Source organism: Agelaius phoeniceus, chromosome 18 (assembly GCF_051311805.1).
Source record: "Agelaius phoeniceus isolate bAgePho1 chromosome 18, bAgePho1.hap1, whole genome shotgun sequence".
In the NCBI taxonomy this organism is placed as follows: Eukaryota; Metazoa; Chordata; class Aves; order Passeriformes; family Icteridae; genus Agelaius; species Agelaius phoeniceus.
Genome location: NC_135282.1, coordinates 5,698,098 through 5,720,289, shown reverse-complemented (window position 1 = coordinate 5,720,289; position 22,192 = coordinate 5,698,098). Strand labels below are relative to the sequence as shown.

The following is a 22,192-nucleotide window of genomic DNA, read 5'->3' as shown; positions in this document are numbered from 1 at the left end:
ACTGAATTAGGTTAACTCAAAATACATTTCATTGCATTTCTTAAGATTATAGTGGTTAGCAGCAGCCAGATGTTGACCATAGCTTTACACACATAGCACTTACCTCCAATATTTCTAATTCTTACCATGCCAGTAAAGCAACAGACAAGAAACTCAAAGAAAAAAAATACAACTATAACTAAGCAATCAAGTAGGAAGCTCTTAATTCACTCTCTGAATACAAAAATTAGAAAAAAATCCAAGAAATTAGCAGCAAACACACAAAAGAAAACTTTTTTTTTTCAGACAGCACATATGAAGTCACAGAAATCACACCACAAAATGTCAGAGACCAAAGCTAAAATGAGTTCCAAAAGTGTGTACATACATGAGTGAAAGATCAGTCAATGGCTGTTAAGACTGACTTGATTGCAACCTTTAGCTCAGGAGGTCCCTAAAACATTGACTTCCAGAAGTTTGAAGCAAAGTGCCAGGGGAAGGATCATTTCACATTTGCCCTTCCTGTTTCTCCTATTCTTAAAAACCTACCATTGGCCACAAATGGAAATCCAGATTTAAATTATATTCAAAAGGCAGATATTTATTGTACAAAACAATACACTTATTTCAATACTTTGCTTCTGAGTTTCCATCATTTCAGAATATACAGTAGAAAACAACATGGCAATTTAAAGTAATGACCTTCAGTTGCTCTGTTCATTACCCTAAACTGGTCATAAATGCACCCAAAAAAAAAAGATGCAACATTGCTGGTATCCATAGAAAACCTTTGCTTACTGTAAATTAACAGATTTTGTTTCATCTCACACCATACAAATTTTCATTGCACTACTGTATTCCTGCTGTGCTGCTCTCTCCTCCTATGGAAACAGTTTTCTACCATGTTTCCACTACTGTCCTTGCTCTTATTTTTCTGTGAGATTAAGAAAAAATAACTAGACAGACAACCACACCCAGTGGAAGTTATTTACAAAATTCTGTATTTACTTTTTATTGGCTGGAAATAACTCATTTGTGAGACAGGCATGACAACTCCAGTTTTTATTTAAATATAACCCAGTCAACATATTGAGTGGGCTCCTAAAAAAGGTATTCAATCTCCAGAGGAATAAAATCCACAAACTGTTATTTGCATTCACAATCTGTACAAGTATCTTGTCTGTCTCAGGTGCCATATGCAAAACTGACAACAAAACTTCTCATTTGAGGTAAAAGTTAGTGCCTCATCTTTCCTTTACTTCTAACTGTAGTAAAAGATACCTCAATAGCTTTGCTACCAAACTGAGTGATATGAATATTTACTGCTCTGAGTTATAAAATAGTTTTCAAGTACCTTCTTAGCAGTTGCCATCTTCCACTTTCTCTCCTGGGCAAAATCAGTTGCCATCCACTGCATTTCTTCCAGCAAATAATCCCAGTGGGATTTTGGTCTTGGAGCCTCTTGGAGTTTAGGCAGTCGCCTGGGGGACCATAAACCTTCCTTTCTCAGTTCTGCTATCCGCTGGTGGATTTGATTTTCCTAAAAAAGAAGTACAGAGACTTACAGTGAAGCTGCAGAACGCACCTGAAGTCACAGAATCAGAGAAAAATAGTAATTCTCCCACTTTATTAAATTAACTGACAGGAAAATAAAAGTGTAAAAGCATCACACAGAATATATCTTACCAGCTTGACTTGCTCAGCCAGCTTGTCTTGAGAGTTTTCCTGTGGCAACACCGCTGCATTCTGAGCTGGACTTTGTGTTTTAGGTGCTGCTGCTGCTACTGCTAAGCCAGGAGGCTTGGATGCAATAGGAGACAGGGACTTGGTGGTGGCTGGAGAGGTCCTGTTTGTTTGCACTGGGTATGGAGAAGGCGGCGCTGTGCCTGGGATCGCTGCTGGAGCGATGGATGAGGTAGGTGGCAGTGGATTTGCTGCAAGACGCTGAGAACTCTGAGCAGGATCTGCAGATGGCCGTGTCAGAGTCACAGTCTGTCCAAGAAACACACTGGTTACTGATGAGGTGAGGATTCAATACTTAATCTACACTAGAGCAGAACATAACGGAGACTTTAACTTAATAACAAATGTACACCTGTGTCACAACACGACACAAAATGAAAGACACACGCTGAGATGTCTAAGGCAAAAAAGGTGCATTTATTTCTGGACTTTGATATTTATAGAATTCTAAAAATGACCATGGATTGAAGGATGAAATTACTACTTCTCCAACCACACTGGTCAAACTAACAGTTTATCGATTTTCTCTTCTTCCAGAGAGGAATGCAACGCAATCATTATTTACATGAAAAGTGTGTGAGAAACTCTATCACAAAAATGTAAACGTCAGAAGAACTTTAGAAGAACTTTAAGAGAACAGGGTGACACACCTGCATTTTCACAAGGAAAGGATTTAATTGTCCAGTGGAATTAAGAGATGAAGACAGCACTTTTAGGTTTTACTGGCTATGGAAACAAGCCCATGTCTACTCCATACCTGTTGCTGTATGGCAGCTTGTGGCTGTGACACTTGGCCGGGCGCCTGTCCCTGCACGTGGATCGCTGGTGGCACCTGCTGCTGCAGCGGCGCTGGAAGCGGGGCGGCCGTCAGGGGCACGCTTTGGGGCTGGATCTTCACCTGGATCTGGGGCTGGGCTGGAGGCTCCACCAGCTGGGGCTGCTGCTGCTGTGGCAGCTGCAGGGCGGCGGGCAGTGACGCCATGGGGACGCTGGCGGGCTGCAGGCGCGCGGGCAGCTGCGGCGGCGGCGTGTGCAGGCTGGCCGCGTTCTGCACCGGGGGGCCCTTGGAGGGGTCGTACTGCTGCTGGCTCTGCTTCTGCCCCGTCAGCTGCACCGTCTGCGGAGTGGGAGGCATCCCTCCTGCAGGGCAAGAGGAAACAGGCAGGTGAGATTAAAACATTAAAATGTCCGATGCTCTCTGTGGATTTAAGGAGGAAATCGACTGCGAATAGAGTGGTTTTGTTACTTACTTTGCCACAAGACACCATCACTTGAAAATACCACATCACAATCACAAAATAAATCACCATTACAATAAACAACGAAGTGCTTCATGCACAGGACTGTAACTAAAATTTGGAGCACAGCAACTAAAAAAGAGCATGTCATTATAGGTCTTCTAAATTTCGTATACTCAAAAAAAAAAAAGGAGTGGTGAACTAATGGAATTTAACCTAAAATACCAGCATGAAGTCTAAATACTACTAATTCTTTCTAAGAACACATTCACTCTAACACATATTCTAAAGCTTGGCATGACTAATGAATAAAAATTTGTCATGATGTTCCAATTAGATGGTTTCCTTTTCAAAAATCATTGGTTCAGTTCCAGAATTCTCAGATTGGCCATTTTGCATCAGCACCTGTGACGTATTTCCATGCCCACATGCACCTTTAGAGCCCGTCACTCAGCTCCTTAAACGAACCAGGCATTGCATACCAAGTATTAATTTACATGGAGAAGTGTGTGGTGGGACTAGGATCTTGGCAGGCCAGAAGCCAAAGTTTCTAGTTCCATCACCAACATCTCCTTGTGAAATTAATGTGCAACTGGCATGTGGTGACACAGTACCTTGTGCCGTTGGCATTAGCTGTTGAAGAGGAACTCCTGAAGCCACACCCGGGTGCTGAAAAACCATCCCATGACGGCCCACTTCAATTCGTGGTCTCTTAGACGAATCTGTGATATTCAAATTCCATTTATGGCATGGTATAATGGAATGGGTTCAATTTTACAAAGCAAACTACTACACATGACTCCACCGTCAGCTCCGAAAGCTACAACTACTGTACATGTGTAGCATTTATGAAGAACATGCTCCAGGGCCAGAGTCCCTCTGACTTCAAGTTGGCCATCTCCAATCTTCTCAGCCAGAACAATCAACCTAACCATGTCTCCATGCCTGCCAAATCCAGGCCTATCTACTGGGAGTGGAGTGCACTCTTCCCACAGTACCAGTCACACAGTAGATAGTCCTAAGGATCTGGTGATTCCCAAGGTGAGGCAAAAATGTATTTTTGAACAGTCGGCTCCGATCACTGTTTGGAGAAAAAAAGAGGATGGAAGTGGAGTTGTGCCTGTGGAACATACCTGCTGGTGCAAGGGCCTGCTGCTGCCTCTTAAAAGCTTCAATCTCTATGGTGCTCACAGTCCCCGGCGCTGGAGTCCCTGTATGCGTTTGCTACAGGGAAAAGAAAACAAATCACAGAGGTTCAATCTGCAGATGGTCTGACACCAGGAGAGAATTTATAAGCAGATCTAAGGAAGTCAGCGCAGAAAAAGTCCTTCAGAACAGCTGTACAACAAAGGAAACAAGACTCATTCAGTATCTGCTATGAAGTTTTAGTTATCCACAATGCACAAATACTCTTTGTAGAGGTTTAATTTTACAGTGATTAAGTTGTTTATACATAATGACAACTACATTTTGTTAAGTGATACCAAACTCAGGAAAATGGGATATGTAAAAAACAAACTTGCCCAGAATTTTTTGTTTTGTTTTTTTTTTTTTTTAAGTAATGGAAATTTGCATTAGTGTACTATATCTGTGTGAAACATCAGTAACACAAATTCATCCTCATCCTGAAAATAGTTTGAGCTTATTTGAGTCTCCAGCTCTCTCAGGATAGAGCTTTGTGAGAGTTACCATTGAAACATTTCAGGGAAAAGCTAGGAAGATGGAATAAAGAACCTCAGCCAAGGTACACAATTTCCAGTTCCAGTTTTCCAGATGCTGGACTTGTACCTGTTTGCACAGCTGGCAAAATGAGTCTCATGAATAAACTCAGTGAGGAGAAACAACATTGCCCTAAGGCTAAGGTGACATCAGAGCTCACCAGAAATTACTATCCATTTTGTCTGAGGATAAACAGCACACAAACTATGAATTAACAAGCCTGGAAGAGCACTGTTGATATTGAGATGCAAAAGGAATCACTGGGCTCTGATTCAGCAAGCTGGAATTTAGCTTCAGTAAGATTACACAGTGCATTCAAACTTTATTTGTAAATCACTACATTTAATATCAGCAATGATAGCAAGAACCTGTCCCAGAGAATCCTTTCAGCATCAAGCACAGGTGACAGGCTCACATACAGGATTACTGAAGCAACAAATTCAGGTATATGACAATTTTAATGCTCTTTGGGCCCTCAACATACTGGCAAGTACCTATTAATGTCCATAAGTGTCTGTGCAATCCAATTCCTTTCAGTGAGTTTCCAAGTAATTTTTAAATTCTCCTCAGTATTTGGTTATGCTGTACCAAATATTTTACTGTGAAACTTAATATGAGAAAAATAAGGACTATCCCAAAAACTGTCATAAGAGATTCCATCAGAAAATACAAAGACAGAGTTTATGTATGGCAGTCTCTGCATCCTGGGAAATGAATTAATTTAGCACTCTAGTTCTCAAAGTGTACTTTTCTAATGGTTAGACCTTAAACATGTTGAGGTATAGTAAGGGTTTGCAAATGTGAATTTTTTTTATGACAACATTGAAAGACATTAATTTCCCATAATTTTTTGTTTTACTTTATTCAGAGGTATTTTCTCCTCTGATTTTTACCAAAACTTTACCAATGTAAATTAGACCCACAGAGGTAAACACCAGTCTGCATTGAAATAAATCACAGCAGTGACATCCTGCATCTTCAGTGCTTCACTGCATGCTATTAATAATCACAGCCAACATCACCTACAATGATTGGGTTTCAAATGCTCCTTTTTGAGCTGAATATATCTCATGCCTCTCAGACTCAATCAATAGCTATGAATTAATAACACTTAATCTCTCTGCTGCTCTGAGGGCATTTGCAGCTACTCCAGCCATACAGCTACAGCCTTAAGATGTAAATTCTGCTTTTAAGTGTCTCTGACTCATATTCACAGTTCACTGCCATTTCACATTCAATAGGGATTAAGTTTTCAAATATTTGTCTTGTCACAAGGTAGACATGCAGCATATTTTAGGTTCAACAGCCAGTGTCTGGCAGAACATCATAGACCTGGGTATTCACAGAATTTTCAAAATAAGCCACAAGAATTGATTAGGCAAATGCTACTGAATTGACTAACAAATTCAGTTTATGTCCCATTTGCATCAGATGCTGCTGGGACATCAGTTTAAGAAATTATATTCTTCGAACTCCACATTAAATGCCATTTATCTCACCTGCTCTCTCCCTCTGGATGACTGCATACTCACAGTTTCAGGCTGTATGTCTACTTTAGGATTTTTGAGTGACATTTGCTTAAGAATATGCCTCCCAGCTGTCTGCATTATCACCATGTAATTTAGGCCAGACTCTTCAGAGAGCAGACAGGTTATGTCTTCAAAAATTGCAGTCACATACCAATAATATTAGACTAAAACTGTCCCAACTTTAATTAAAATAATGTAGCTGTCCCGAGGTCATGATTATGCAGCATGCACACAATAATCACTCTGAGCACTGCACTTCTGCACTGGGATTTGAATGGTGATGCTGATTGGGACACATTATTTCTCCATAAACAGTTGCAAAGAGCAAGACTGATGGAAAGAAATGCCACTTTCTGTTAGCAGTTTGTGCTAAAAGGTCAGTACCACACAGAGAGTTTTGTGCGTTTTTAGCATGAACCAGTTTCCCTGAAACTGAATGGTACAATACCTTCAAAAGTCTCACCACTGCTGCAGCTACAGCTTGTGGTAACCCTAATCACTACAATAAATAACCTGATATAATATGAGGTATTTTAAACAGCTTAAATGAAGCCTGACTACCTAAGAAGACTGCCAAGACATGTCAGTACTGGCCCTCAGGAAGAGCTCCCAGTGCAATCCCCTTTGCTGCACAACTCCTTTGTACAATATCACAGGGAACATCCCATTTGTTACACACAGGAACACAACCCATCCTGTATTTCATTTCACTTTCCACTTCCAAAGCCCAGATAAAGGCAGCAGAGCATGTACAGCAGAGCCCTGCAACACCTGCTAAGCATATCGTTGAGCTAAAAGGTAAATATTTTAGTTGCAGATGGAATTAGGGTATATTACTTCTCAGGGTACGTATGCAGTGATGTCTGGGTAACAGAGTTGAAGGCAGCTGCATAAAACCACACTGAACTGAAAAGCTGTATCATCACTGATCCACAAACATTTTAACTGATTATCACATTTATTTCTTAGCTTTCTCCAGCATTCCTCATGAAAAAAGAAAAAAATTGTTAAAAAGGACTTTTATAATAAAAATAAGCACTTCTGTTTCTTCTTTCCAATATTTATGGCAGAGCTAATGGAAAGCAGTTAATTATTTAAAACAAATTGTGTCAGAGGATTAGTATTGTTGTTTAACACATTTCAGGAAAGGCAAATCCAAAACCTTCCGTAGCCACACTCAAAACCTTTAATACATAAGGGGAAGAAAAAAAAGAAAAGAATTTTAGAAGAAATCCACAATTACAATGCCACAGACAAAGAATCCATATCATCACTACGCAGAATGCACAAATGAACCAAATGCATTAGGGATACAAAGACAAACAAACCAAAGTGAAAACATTCAAGCTGAAAGTTAATGCAATAAGCCAGCAACCTGGAGACAAAGCTTTAACTTCCTCAAGGCTTCAGTTATACTGATGCATTTGAAGACTGCAGAGGTTTTTTGATTTTGTTTAGATGATAAGGGATGGGCTCTTGGGAAAATTCTAATTCATCTAAGAAATATCAAATCTGAATGAAGAAAAAAAATCTGGGATGAAACTACATTTTAGAACCATTGAAAAGTACCTGAAATGGTTGCTGCTGGGATGAAAAAGCAGCAGAAACATTTGGAGGAAGCTGGGTTGCTATAGCGACAGGAGTACCAGTCTGCCCATCCTTTCCTGTCACAACCTTTACCTGAGAGAAATATTTTGGGAAAAAAAAAAGAAGGGAGAATCATTTTCTTTTTAGAAGTTTTTCTTTTTTTTAAATGTTCAACACACTCCTTTGGTACTGATGGCACCTCACTGAAGAGGGGATAATAACTAAACCACCACCAGTACAGCTTGTTTTGAGCACAGCCCATTTTTAGAGTTCTGTCTTACTTTTAATAGCAGAACAGAGCACAGCCTTGACTGTTTATTGTGACTGTTTATTGTGACTTCTGTCACTGGAAACGTTTTCTTAAATCCAGTTAACATAAAAGTGTGCTTTAAATTGAATGATTGCTGCTGCTAACAGACAACAAATTAGCATGACAGACAGTTTGAACGTAAGAGAGCTTCAACATTTATTTAAGCAATGAGCACAAGCCACCATTCACTCTCCCCTCCAATTCCCAAAGAAATCAACCTTCCAGGCAAGGGATGAAGCACGTTGCTTTAGCAGAAAGTGATAGAGGGGAGGGGGAAATAAAACAGAAGACGACAACAAAATACAAAGAAAGAACATACTCAAAAGGTATCTTAATCTTTCAGAAGGATTCATCACTTGAAAACACAAAAAGACTTTTGCTGTTGCACTTTGCAAAATTCTCCAGCAGTTACAGGGACAAGAAGCTTCCACAAACAAAAGAGGATCCACCACGAGAAGGCAGCGAAGTACAGCAAATTCTCAACCCAAAACACCACGGGGTAGAGACTGAACTCATTTAAAGTGTAGCACCACCACTGACTTCAAGGAACCTGTACCATTTACACCCACTAAAGATCCCTCAAAGTGTGCAGATGGTAGTTAAAAATACCTGGTTATTTCAGCTGACAAACACGTAACCCAACAAGAACACCTAAACAATTTGACAAAACACAAACCAGGTGAAAAAAAATACTGAATATCCATTGTCAATAAATTACAGTAACAGGCTAGCTTTTATGTTACTATATAAAGTAATGATTCCTTCAAAATTGTCAGTAACTGTCACAAGCAGAAATATATTTTACCTAATTAAGAAGTTTATACAACAAAGTACTGAACAAATTAAACTTCAGCCATTATTCTGTTAAAATTTCCCACTAATTCCAACTGAAGGTATGATTGCTAATGATTCATACCTAAGAACCATTAAATTTGAGAGAAGGCACTCATTTCCACAGGGTATTCAAAGACACACAAGGTTCTTTACAAAATATTGGTTCTTCTACAAACTGGCAGCTACATAATTCACAAATTTTAGAAGATATTTATGAGTGCCAAGAGGTGCAGGGGCACCAGTTCTATCTGCCCTGCTGCAACCACTTGCCATGTTGGCTTGAGGGCAGGCTCTGCACCAGACCAGTGCTCCAGCACCCACAGATGGGTACAAAAGTGCAGGAAAAGCTGCACAGCACCTGTTTGTGGCGAGCTTCTTTCAAGTTCTTTGCCATCAATAAGCAGTGAATTCAAGTTAGTAATTTAAACCTTTGCATAAGTAACAAAGTGAACTTGTCAATGTCCAGTCTGTAAGTGCTGGTTGTTAATTCTTTAAACAGCAGCTCACACACAGAGCTCCAGGGCACCCTGAATAATGTAATACATGACTGTGGACCCTTACACATGTTCTCCCTCACTAATTAGATTAATTCACATTTTTTGTTGGTTGCAGCAACATTGAACTTCAGTTACATCTATGATTAGAACTCACATGAGTCAGGTTAACCTCTTGTAATGCTTTTGCTCATTCTTTTTTGGTTTGTCCAAGTCTAGCTAAGTGAAATTCAAACTATGATTCCTAGTCATAACAGAACAGTCTGAGAGCTTAAAACCATTTCCACACTTCTACCATCTTTATTTGTGTGCAGCTAGGACAGGTAAAGCTCTCTCTCTATGCTCTTACTTTAAATCCAAAAATCTAACAGCACACTCAAACCAACCCATTGAATCGCACTACCCAGCAGAACTGCACTCTTTCAGGCCAGCTATTTTATGAAAAGCTACCATACTTCACCAAGCAAATATGATTTTTCATGTCCTGTCCCTTTCTTTAATAATTCACAATCCCAGTGCTACAACTTCATCTATGATTTTATTCCAACAAAGTTTCTTACCTCATCATTGATGACCTCAGATTGTTCTTCCTCTTCTTCCTCCTCCAGATCCAAGTCATTTTGCCTCAGATATGCTTGCAGAGGAACACAATGTTTCTTCTTAAAAGCTAAAAAGTCCATCATATTCCCTTGAAGATGTTGCAGGAAAAACAGTTCAATCAAACATTCCTTAAAAGTTTCCTTAAGAATTTCCATCTGCTTGTGGTGATGATCCAAACATAGTTTTCTCATTTGAGCAGTTTCTTGGTTGGCAGGAGGAATCTCCTCCAACTTTTTGGGCTGTTTTTTCACCGCTGTGTTAGCTGTAGGAGTGAGAGGAAGACTCGACAGCCCCTGTGGCACAGTGGCCCGTGAAGGACTTGTGGGAGGAGGAGGTGATGTCATTCCAAACGCACTCGGGCCTCCAACTCCTGCTATCAACCCACCAGAAGTCCTGTCAAATCCAATGGGTCTACTCAGCTGCTGCCCTTGAAGCACTTGCTGCTGCTGTTGCATTAGCTGTCCCTGGATAATATTGCTGATTTGGGGTGGCAAGCTGGTTGTCGTGATGTGGCCCGGGCTAGTCAAAGACTGCATGTTTGCCCCGCTGGCCACGGGGCTCTGAGGGCCGAGGTGGTGGATGGTGCCCCCAGACTGCGAGTGCGGCTGCGAGAGCCGGCGCTCCCTCACGGTGCCGGGCGGGCCGGACGATGGCAGCTGCACCTGTGCAGCAGCTCCTTGAGCAATCTGCGCAATCCCTGGTCCTTCCTGGTACACGAAGTGCCCGCCGTTGGAAGGGCTCAGGCTGATCTGCCTCACGAGCACGCTGGCATCCACAAAGCCTCTGGTGGGGCTCTGGCCGCACATGCCCAGGCCGGGCCCGGGGGTGCCCGCGCGGACGTTGGGCAGCGCCTGCACCGGCACCGGGTTGGGCTGGGTGGGGCTCTGGGACTGCACCTGCTGGGGCAGCGGAGAGGTGACCTGGATGTACGAGGGGGAGCCGTGCTCAAAGCGCCTCTGCTGGGGGCTGAACTGAAAGCTGGGGGACGTGGGGTTTGGCAGCGGCAGCGGGGTGAGCGTGATCTGCTGGTTGCCCGAGGCCACCGGGCCCACATTCTGCAGGGTGATGTTCACGTTCTGCCCGGCCACGGGGCTGCGGCTCATGATGAACTGCTGGATCTGGTAACTGGGCGACTGCGGCGCCGAGGGGCTCGCGGAGGGCGCGAAGGAGGCTGCGGGGGACTGGGGTAAGTTGGCCTGCTGCTCTTCTCCCTCACTGCCCGTGAAGGACCTGGACCTCTGGAGCTGGCGCTGGGCATTCTGAGGACCATTGCCATGGTGCATTCTCACTGATCTAAGGTTTTACAGTATAGTCTAAAGAAATACACAGAAACAGACATTCAGGGAATGTAAAAACTCTTCTGCAACTGAAACTATTTAGTTACAACTAGAAAGATTACCTTACAGTAAGAACACTGTTATCTGGGGTTTGCAGTTACTTAAAATGTTTCAAATGATCCAAAACCCTCAGCACAACCAAATCTCACTTAAATCCCTCATAAATTTCTCTAGCTAATACTGCTATTGAATAGTCTTACAAATGTTGTGTTCCCCTTAGCTAGGCAGAATGACTTCAAGTAATAAAAAAAAGAACAGGACTTTTTCCCTTGCTCTGGAACTTCAAGAAAAAACGGTCTCCAGCATCAAAGGCATCTACTCTTTTTTCATGTTCATTATTACCAATGTTTCCGTGCTTTTAACTCTTAATGCATAGTTATTGTAATTGCTAAAACATATAGTTCATTGTTTCAACAGCAACTAAAAATAAGAAGATGGACAGAATCTTCAACTTTATTGTTCGAACTACTGAAGGCCAAGTCATCTTAATGTATGTAAAACTACTGTACTTGATCCTCAACTTTGCCTTCTCTTTCCTTCAGAACACAAAAAGAGATGAAAATTAACCAAATCTGCATTTCATTTAAAATGCTGTTTATTGAGTCAAGCTACCCCGAAATTTCAAAACGTTCTGGTTTTGTATTTCAATCACAGACAAACAAAAATTCCAATGACATGCACTGACAGGTAGATTCAGAGCTGGGAGTCACACAGAAATAGCAGCAAGAGAAAACGAAACCTGATGGGTTTTTTTTTTTCCTTTCAAAATCTCTCCCCTCTTTTAAAAGCAACACTTTCACTTTTAGCACTTCAGGCTAAACACACACAAACATGCCGCCACTCCTTTGTGTTCCTAACTCCAAGTTGGTCGCAGGCGGCAACAGGCAGCAGCACCTCGGCACGGCAGCGCTGCTGGGAAGCGGCGGGATGCAGCTGCCGGCTCTCCCGCTGCCCAGGCACGGAGCACATCCCAGCCAGCGCTGCCCTGCCCTGCGCTGTCTGCAGCCATCCACCCAAGCCCTGCGGATGGAGATTCCCTTCCTTGCCCCGGGAGAGAGGCGGCTGTCCGGGAAGGTGGAGCAGAGCAGCGCTGTCACACACGTGCCAGCAGCGACAGGGGGCCGAGAGCCCGGGACCTCCCGTGCCGGGGGTACCGCGGAGCGCAGCCGGCACAGCGGCTCCTCCGGCCGGGTTCCGCCTCTCCCGCACCGGGGCTCACCCGGCGGGTCTCAGCTTTCCGCACCGGGTCTCGGCTCTCCCACTCTCCGGAGCTCAAACCTGAGCGAGCGAGCTCCGTAGAGCGGGAAGAGGAAAAAGCTGCACTCCTTACAGGCCGCTTTTCTAAAAGATTTAACAATACTGCTATTCTTCGAGGTATTGTGGTTATTTCACAGCGCCGATACCAAATAATTAAGATTCAAAAGATACCACCAGCAACAAGGTCTTATTATTTTAATTACCCGCACCTCACTAACACTTACGGCCCCAGTGAAAACACTTAATTAATTACAGGCCGATAAGGGAGGTCCCGAAGCAGGGATCGCCTTTTGTGTGCGAGCAGCGCGGCGGGGCCGCCCGGCCGGGGGCGAAGCCCGGCCCCGCCGCCGCTCCGCGGGAGCGCCCCCCGCCCGGAGCTCCCCCCGCCGGGGCCGCGCTCCCCCGGCCCGGCCCGGCCCTGCCCGCCCCGCGTCCCCCGCCCTGCGCCGGGCGGGCCCGTCCCTCCGCGGCCGCCCCCGGTGCGGCGGCGGGGCCGGCGGGGGCCGTTCGGGGCGGAGCGGGGCGCGCAGCCGGGCCCGGGCGGGCCCTGCGGGCCGCACTTACCGCGGGCGCCGCGGGTTCCATTCGCTGCGGGCAGGAAGCGCGGGCGGGGGCGCCGCTACCAGCGCCGGCAGGAGACAAACCGCGTCCCGCCGCGCCTGCGCCGCCACCCACGGGCCGCGCCGCGCCTGCGCCAGCCCCGCGCCTGCGCGCTCCGTGGAGCGGGCCCTGTCGCGATAGGAACGGCCTCGGCGACAGTGCAGAGAAATGATATTTATTGTAGCAGAGGCAGGGCAGGGGAAGCAGCCAGCAAAGGGCAGTTTCTGTCCGCGCACGGAGCGAGGCTGTCGCTACTCTTCAATACACGGTGTGAAAAGCCGCACTTGCAGCTGGCGGGGCTTGAGCCCCCAGGGCAGGAGAGGCTGGGAGCGCCCGGAGCGGGGCCGGCCGGGGAACAACGGAGATGGAGCGGCTGGAGCATCTCCGACGGCGCTGTTGGGCCCCGAGCTGAGAGGGAGCCCCATCCCCGTCTGTCAGGGCGTGCAGGGAGCGCGGAGCACGGCCGGCTCTGCTCGGTGGTGCAGGTGACAGGACAAGAGACAACGCGCACTCACTGATGCTCAGGAGGGTCCACCCGGACATGAGGAAGAACTTTGGTACATGGAGCCGCACTTCAGGCTTTTCTTTACATCAACACAAGCACAGATTTGATTCTTGGACAGTAAACACTACTTAAGGCTCAAGATCATCACAGAGCCTTTGATGAGAAAAAGGTCCCCGTGAAATTCATTCGTGATTAAGAGAAAAGAAATTCACCAATCAGACCACCAGTGATTTACTGTTAAATCTGAGAAAATATTGACGGTAAAAGTAAACTTAGAGAAATCTATTTGAGGAACTTCTTTTTTTAGTAGTCATTGTCATCCACTCAAAGTGATTTATACAGATTTGAATACACTCAGAATTCTGGTGGTTTGCACAGGCTTGTCTAACACAAAGAGGATGACCACCTACATTCTGGAATAAATAAATACAAAAATACAATTTTTAGGTACCAAAAATACATAATCAAAAGTGCCCTGTCTCCAAATTCATACTTATTAATAGTCTTGACTGAAAACAATTTACATCCTACCACTAAAAAGTTAAAATAAACAGCTCCCCTCCCTTACTTTTAACACACTGGTAGTGCAAAATGACACATCCAAGGTCATATTGTCATAACATTGGGGAAATTCATATTCCTAAGTGTATGGAAATGTAATAAATATAACCTATATTAGTCATACTGTTAGGAGAATGTATTTACTAACATTTGTTTGTATACCAAGCTATTCAAAATTCTAAAATCTAGTTATGTTTTTGCTTAGTAAACACTCATGTAGTACTCTAACAGCAATGAGGAATTAAAAAGGGAAAAAAAAAAAACAACAATAAAGACCCCAAAAGCTCCCAAGTCCTCACAATGTTTCGACTTAAACTCTCCTTCCCCTCTGGACCTGCAGTGGTTTTTATGTAACAATTTTGGTGTTGCTTTGGAGAGTGATAAACATTGTTGCAAGAGTTAACCACATCACTGATATGATGCAAGACCTTTAAGAAAAAATGCAAAAATAATTTAGTCATCCTAAAATCAAAGTTTAGAAAAGTCAGATTACAGATGTATTTGGCACCTTTTGCTGCAGATGTTGCTTTTGATTGATAAAAACAATGTAAATAAAAGGGTAACATTATCATTGGAACAAGCAAATCTTTATTACAATTTATCAATATTATCAATATTTATTAGATATTGTTACCTTCTGATTTTCTATATGAGCTGACATTCAGGATTTCTACTCAATTTAACCATGAACATACACCACTGGTTCCCAAAGAAGCCTAGAAATAAATAAACCATCACCTTTTCAAAATTGTCTCAGATCTAGTAAACACTTATTTTTTATGTATCATCAACTAACTGCTCACATTCTTGATGTTACAGTACCTGGGATAAACAGTCTGTTGAACAATGCCCTCCCTGAGCAGCCAGTTCTTGAATCATGTTTAATACTCTTTTTCAACAGCCTCTCTTCAATAGAATCACCACTTACAAACCTGTAAAACAAAGAAACCCATTACATTCCTTGTGCACTCAGCACATCCTTCCAAGGCAAGAAACACTTGAGAGAAGCTTTCAAATACAAACTCCTTCTTAGACCTACACACACAGCATCTCATCACTGGATCTGAAACTCAATGATCATCAAGAATGACATATTTTCTTTATCAAGGGCTGAAAACACCCACATTTATTTTGGCTGCCCCAACACACAAGTCCAGATGGTTTGTTAGATGAAAGTGGGAGGGAAAGACAGGAACAGAAGCAGCAGTGTGGGAAGGACATGATTTTTATTTTCCCCCTAGTTTGAAGGGAAGGGGTATGATAAAATCTTTGAAGGCATCTTGAAAGACCAAGTTACTTAAACTACCAGGGTGACCTCAACCAAAAATCCTAGTTTCTCCCCTAATCATCTTCTCTCTGCTTTTGATTTTAAAACACTGATTTCTTAGCATGAAATTCACCTGTATGTGTGGCTATCTCTGCCTCTTGCTCTTTTGTCACACCATCCCATCTCTGTGTCCATCAGTGTCACAGAAGACAAGAGGAATCACATCTGTGTGACTGCCACCTGTGCAGGGAGTGTGGGAAGACAGGACAGCACAGAAGGATCACTTCTCTTGGTTGAAGCTTTTTCTGAATTCCTAAAATGGGGGAACAAGCAACTTAATTACAAATTGACATTAATATAGGATAAATCTCTAAACAAACTTTTTTTAACAGAGTGAGAAGATTGGAAAATTTGCTTTCTTATTACTTCCACAACCTACATTAAGTGTGCAAACATTTCAAGTTATCTTACTGCCCACATTACAGATCTACACAGTTCATAATTAATCTATCATTTAAACTCTTAATTTATGGTGCAGTCAGCCATATAAAATCTGAATACCTATTACAAGTAATCACATCATGGCCTCATCAGCACATCTGACTGAATTGTTATTCCTGCACAAGCTCCATCATTTTTCTTGTCTATTGACTAAATCAAATCCCTTCTGTTGTGCTGCCTTGTGTTGCTTTAAGGCAAAGTATTCTTGTATGTTTTATACTGCATCTAACAGAAAGCATAATGATGCAATTAGGAATAAAAAATAAGAAAAAACTTCAATATTTTGTTCATGTTTGCTCAAATTGTAGGCCCCAGAGGATACAGAGAATCTTACTGGGGAGGGAAAGGAGCAGACTTTCAATTTATCCTCAGGCAATGCCAGGGCACTCCACAAAAATAAAAGCCCCTGGAGTAAGGCTGAGGAACGGCCAACATAAAAACACCAACTACACTTAAAGTACTAACAATGTAAATAGCTACAGATAATGAAAGCAAAAGCAAATTAATCAAATGGCTATTGTGAAAAAAAACCATCTGCATTTGAAGCACAAATTGCTCATAAAGGTAGGATAACTAGTGGCATACTCCTTGCAAACACCCTAGATGCCTCATCAAATAGTAATATGACTGACATACTTCATATATAATTACATATTTGAGCTACAGCTACATACCTAATTTGCTTCAATAAATAAGGAAATTATGTAAATGAATCTTGCAAATGTCTTAAACTTCCCTGTAGCATTTTCCCTCCCACCACGAGCATCTACTCACTATGAGCTTGAGGAAGAGATCCTCTTACCAGATAATGCCAGCTGAGAGCACCACTCTCACTAACTCATTCACATGGGGAAATGGCAATTCAGAAAAGCTCCAGGATGCTGAGCATTGCAATCATCAGTGTCAAAATCAGCACCTGCTGTCCCTTCTGCTTTCAGCTGCCAAAGCAGGACAGCCAGAGCTCCCAGCTTGCCTGGTTATGAGCGAGAAGCTGAGGGTTCTGCAGGTGACACTCACAGTCAGAGACAGCCCCTGCACACAGGTGTGGCCAGTGGTGGGTGTTCAATACCTGAATCATCAATACCTGCACCATCCCTGCTCCTTGAGCCTGAACTGCAGGGTTGCATTCCATGGTCCATGGGTAAGAAGGATTTGCTCCATACAAACAGGGAGGAGCAACAGCTACAGCTGGGAACACACACAGATCTCTACAAAACAAATCAGAATTTTGTTATACTAATTTTTAACTGCTTAGGCTATTAACCATTCCAAACCAGTAACATTTGCAAAGAAGCACAAAGCACCTGGCTAAAGGTAGTAGAAAGTAAATCAGGACATGTAGTTTTAAGTTGACATCAAGTAAATGAAAAAAAAAATGAAGAGGAAATTATACTATCCATAAAGTTACCAAGAGAAGCTTATTACAACTCCTACTTCTTTTTTGTCAGCATTAACACAACAAACACAAGATATGTCAAAATAAAGTAGAATTGTTATATAACTAATAACAGTTGCCATGGAACTATTGAGAGTTTCAGATCCTAGAATGATCCAAAATTATACATCTGACATGCAAATAGGTTCAGCATAGAGGAATGTAGCCTGCAAAAAGAATAAAACAAGGCAGCCTATTTTGCATTTAGCATTTTACAGTTGTTCACATAAATACCCTGTTCTGGAGGGCAGCACACACCCACCAAATCTGTGCAAAGATTGCACATGGACTTGCCTCAATTACCTGGTATTATTATTATTATTATTATTATTATTATTATTATTATTATTATTATTATTATTATTATTATTATTATTATTATTATATAATCTTTCAGGGCAATCTGCTGCTGTTTCAGTGTCAGAATGAGTTCCTGCAATGGATCCTTACAGCCTCTGAGGTGCTGGAGTATGGAAGGCAATTTGCAAAGCCAGCCCAGCAACACTTGTTAATCCTGGCAGAACAATGCTGAGAGATTTTTCTTTCACTGATCCAAGGGCAAGTTTCCAACAGGTCTCTGCCATACAGGGGGGTTCTGGAACAATGACACTCATTCCAGAAATATATTTTGTGCAGGTGTTGATTCAGTTGTCTCTTTCTTCTGGAATACCCTTTAAATTCAAAATTCTTCTCTGAATCTATTGTGACCAGATAAAACTTATGCAAAAAACAAATTTGAAAATAAGGATAATTTAGCTCATGCAAGAGTTCTATGAATGGAGAATAGAGCAGGAGAAAAGCTGACACTTGTGATACAAGGACAAATGTTTGCTTTGGTATTGCAATGAAAAATAAATCTGCTTTTCTAGTTTATGCCTACTGGCAAAAATATTATTTTTAGTCAGTAATCTGAGCTGAAAGAGGTACCCAGCTGAAGAGCATAGAGCAGGAGGGATTCTGCTTCTCTCAACACACAGAAGAAACACTCTATCCTGTAAAATTCAAATACACCAAATGCTCTGATCTCCAAAGGATTACATGGAAGGGGCATGGCAGAACTGCCATAGCCCTTAGTCATCTTTGGAGTCTGGAGACAGCAAGAGAGCTCCCCAGAAAATGCTAATTAGGGTCAAACTTCTTAATGGAGCAAAGCTTTAACTATGGGTACAGTTTCAGAAGCCCTGCAGTTGTAAGAGCTGATTTCACAATCACTGGTTTGTGTAGGCTATTTCCAGGAAAGCAAAGATGTCTAAACAGAAAAAGAATGAGTTCTTCTTCTGTTTTACAAATATACTTCAGCTGTCCCTTCCAAGCCCTTACCTTCATGAACTGCCAATGCTCTCTTCTGGAAGAACAGTCTAAGAACGTGAGGGACATCCTCCTTGTCACCTGTCACAGCCACGTGTCACACAAGCTGTCTTGGGCTTCACTGACCCTACTCTCCTCATTCCAGGCTAATTTATTGGAAGATTTAACTCTACATTGCTCTACAGCAGAATTACATTGGCTTTAAGACTCAAAATTGAACCCTCCTAACTTCTCTTCTGAGGGAAGGCTCAGGAGCAAAAATCAAATAAGCTCAAAATTTAACTGAGCATTTTTTTCTCCCTCTGTCCTTCCCTCCCCTTCTCCCCCCCCCCAAAAAAATCTTTAACTGTTTTGCAAGTACATCTGAAAATGTACTTAACTAGAAGGAGAAGATTTAATTATTCTGCTTAGGAAACTACTCCAGAAGTAATTTTCAGTGTTTGATCAAAACCACAAGTGACTTAAACTCTTGAGTGTGGCCAGAAAGATCAAAACTGAGCTTTCATAAATGAAAATATCTATTAAGCAGTAAGAAGCACTCTGCTTTCCCTCAGAAGACTGAGGGAGAAGGCTTTAAAGGCATAAAGTCTTTAGCAGTGATCAGTTTGGAAACAAAAGATTAAAAAAAAAAATAATAATTCTGAATAAACCCTCTCAGCCCTCACAAATATTACTCTTTTTCATCTGTTACTTTAAAAGAAAAATCAATAAAAATAAATCAATAATTTGAACACTACATACCTGTTTGGTTGGAGCTTCACTGGTTCAAGCCTGGGTGATGAAGGGGAGCAGGAGATCTCTTCAATAAACTTTCCAGTTACCTTTAGTTTTGGCAGCATTTGTGCTTCATAGCAAATGATTTGGTTTTCCATTCCAATCACATCAAATAGAGACCAGTCTGTGTGCTTAAATTACAGTGAAAGAAAAAAAAAACCACAAAGAAATATTTTACTGCTCTTCTGCTGCAGTTTAAAAAAATAATAGCAATAATAGCACAGTGTCTGAGAATGATGAAAAAGCTCCCAGCTGATGGCAGAATTAAAGTGGAGCTGGAAGAGCCCCGTGTCATGTGACACTGCAGAGAGCAGCTGCTGTTACTTTAAAAGGTTCCAAGAGCCCCCACCATGGAAATAGAGCATTGTGCTCATGTTACCAGGAGTCCCAAACAGGGCAGCACCCTCAAATGACAAGCTCTGCAGTTAATTCAATGCTTGTCATTAAAACATTTGTCTTTATAGAACTGACGTTCCAGACCCTCTTGACACATTAACCCTAAAATAAAACCATAAAATTATTTTAAGTTTTATACCCAATTCTATCTAAAAAGCACATTTCTAAAGAAAAAAAATAATTACAACTCCTTTAGGAGTACTGTTTAAAATTTACAAACAGTGGAAAGGCAACCCCAAACTCCCAGATCCCCAGTGATCACATCCTGACCATGTAAATGCTGCCTATTATTTTCTGGTTGAAAATATCAAATTCACATTACTCTCTTGGCAATTATCATCTTTCATCTTCTTTCTTGAAAAAAATCTGTTGCCATCCACTGCATTTCTTCCAGAAGATAAATCATGGTGTGATTTGTGCTGTAGGGCCTCATGGAGTTTGGGCAGAGGTTTCAGAGATCAAAAACTTTCCTTCCCCAGTGCTGCTGTTTGCTGCAGAATTTCATTTTCCTTCAAGTAAACATAATAAATCTTATGTTTCCTACTGCACAACACAAAACCAAGACAGACACTGTGAAAAATGTTACATGGATAATCAATAGAAACAATTATTCAGTCCTTGGAAACATTCCATGGTGTTTGAAGTTGCACTTTATTAAAAGATAATGAACAATGCATTTTGTGCAGCTTTTTGTAAAGTTTCTGAAGGACTTTGTGAGGCAGAAGTTAGATGAGAAATCAGTAGAGAATCTTGGGATGCAGAGCTACTCAGTCTTGAGAACTTTTGGTTTTCCTCCTAAAATATGGTACCCCTAGATCCCATCAGAAGGGCTGGCTGATTCAGTGAGAAATTTCACAGAATTTAAATACTCTGCCAGATGGCAGATGGACAAAATTCCCTAAAAAGTTCACCTAAAACACACATTTAGTTTCTGGCATTTTGATTAACACACGTGAGCATCCTGCAACAGCTGGCAAGTCAGCACAAGCAGCACAAATTTTCATTGTCATCCCCCCTCCCCCCTTATTTTAAAATGGTGCCTAAAAATTTAAAATAATGGATTCTGTTTAATTAAATCTCCTTCTAGGGCTTCATTACAGGAACAAATGCTACTTCCCTAGAGAACATGTCTGATTCCTTCTCACCCCTTTCCTTTCTTCAAGAAAAATCATGTATATCTGCAGCACTAATTAAAACCAAATGAGAGGCACAGGTATTCACAGAGCATTCTAAATTTAAATTAATACAAAATCTTTTTGTAAAGATTCATACCCAGCTGAGCTATACCACAGCTGTCTGAAGAAAATTATCAGGCTTGGCAAAGTCACCTGCAAAAAAATACTGGAATTATTTGCTCCCTTCTCCCCAGGCTGGAGTGATAAATTCTGCCATCCACAAAGTCTCCACACAAAACACCAAGGTCAGCACTCCCCAAACAAGATAATATAGAAATGTTGTATTTATAAATGTTGTATAATACACAAATATACCTGTTGTTGTGAGGGAACTGGAGCTGGGACCACAAGCACATGGTTCTTATGCCACCCTGCTGGTTGTACCTGCTGGGGCAGAGCTGGGTGCCTGCTGTGTGCAGCACGTAAGGAATTAAGCAGATTTGACAAATTTGGTCCATTTTGCTGTTGGTTTTCCTCCTGGCTGATCTGCTGAGCCACTTGAAGGACAGAAGGCATTCCACCTGCAGAGAGACTGTTAAAAATTGCAATTTCAGAAAAGAAAATAGTGAAATGACAAAGAGAACCAAAGAAAGTGGCAATACAGCCTGTTACAAAGCTGGTGAAATCAGCTTTCCACCACACCCCAACAGACCTGCCTGCCTGGAAGCTCTGAGGTGTGACTCAATCAGCAAGTCAGTCTAGGATGCACTTACCCACTCCTGAAGCTGACAAGATCTTTGCTAACAACACCCTGCAGAGAGCTGACAGCTACACACAGCCAATCTCTATCAGGGTATCAAATGACCAAAAGGGAAAAATTTCATGCAACAACACTAATTAAGGAAAGCAACAAATTGGGCTCAGAGGGTACAAATTTAAACCCAACGTATGGAAAATGAGATGTGCAGCACTTACTAGGATCTCTAAGATTTTCTCCAGAGGGTTTTTAAAATGTGTAACAATTGGTAGTGGATATAATGTTACAATTACAGAAAATCTCATTAAAGCAGTTATCTTTAATTACAAAGCTTAAAACTTACACA

General features: G+C 42.0%; 1 protein-coding gene and 1 non-coding gene across 23 annotated transcripts in view; both read right to left on the bottom strand.

Annotated features, from left to right (window-relative positions):
* EP400 (E1A binding protein p400) overlaps positions 1–22,192 on the bottom strand; it is a 57,898-nt gene that overhangs the window by 34,463 nt on the left and 1,243 nt on the right. For 13 of the 22 annotated variants that reach the window (XM_077187998.1, XM_077188000.1, XM_077187994.1 and 10 more), the window contains exons 2-14: positions 21,465–21,681; positions 20,297–20,483; positions 19,546–19,709; positions 16,864–17,269; positions 15,694–15,873; positions 13,192–15,225; positions 9,994–11,346; positions 7,778–7,888; positions 4,094–4,184; positions 3,575–3,682; positions 2,480–2,862; positions 1,666–1,971; positions 1,334–1,519 (exon numbers count right to left, since the gene is read on the bottom strand). In XM_077187998.1, the coding sequence (XP_077044113.1) occupies positions 1,334–1,519; positions 1,666–1,971; positions 2,480–2,862; positions 3,575–3,682; positions 4,094–4,184; positions 7,778–7,888; positions 9,994–11,316 (2,508 nt within the window). In that variant the 5' untranslated portion in view covers positions 11,317–11,346; positions 13,192–15,225; positions 15,694–15,873; ... (2 more) ...; positions 20,297–20,483; positions 21,465–21,681. The remainder of the gene's footprint in view (positions 1–1,333; positions 1,520–1,665; positions 1,972–2,479; positions 2,863–3,574; positions 3,683–4,093; positions 4,185–7,777; positions 7,889–9,993; positions 11,347–13,191; positions 15,226–15,693; positions 15,874–16,863; positions 17,270–19,545; positions 19,710–20,296; positions 20,484–21,464; positions 21,682–22,192) is intronic. The other 9 variants (XM_077188003.1, XM_077188005.1, XM_077187989.1 and 6 more) reach the window with 8 other exon arrangements.
* LOC129128686 (small nucleolar RNA SNORA49) lies at positions 16,350–16,487 on the bottom strand. The gene has a single exon (XR_008535328.1). It is a non-coding gene; the product is annotated as a small nucleolar RNA SNORA49 (small nucleolar RNA).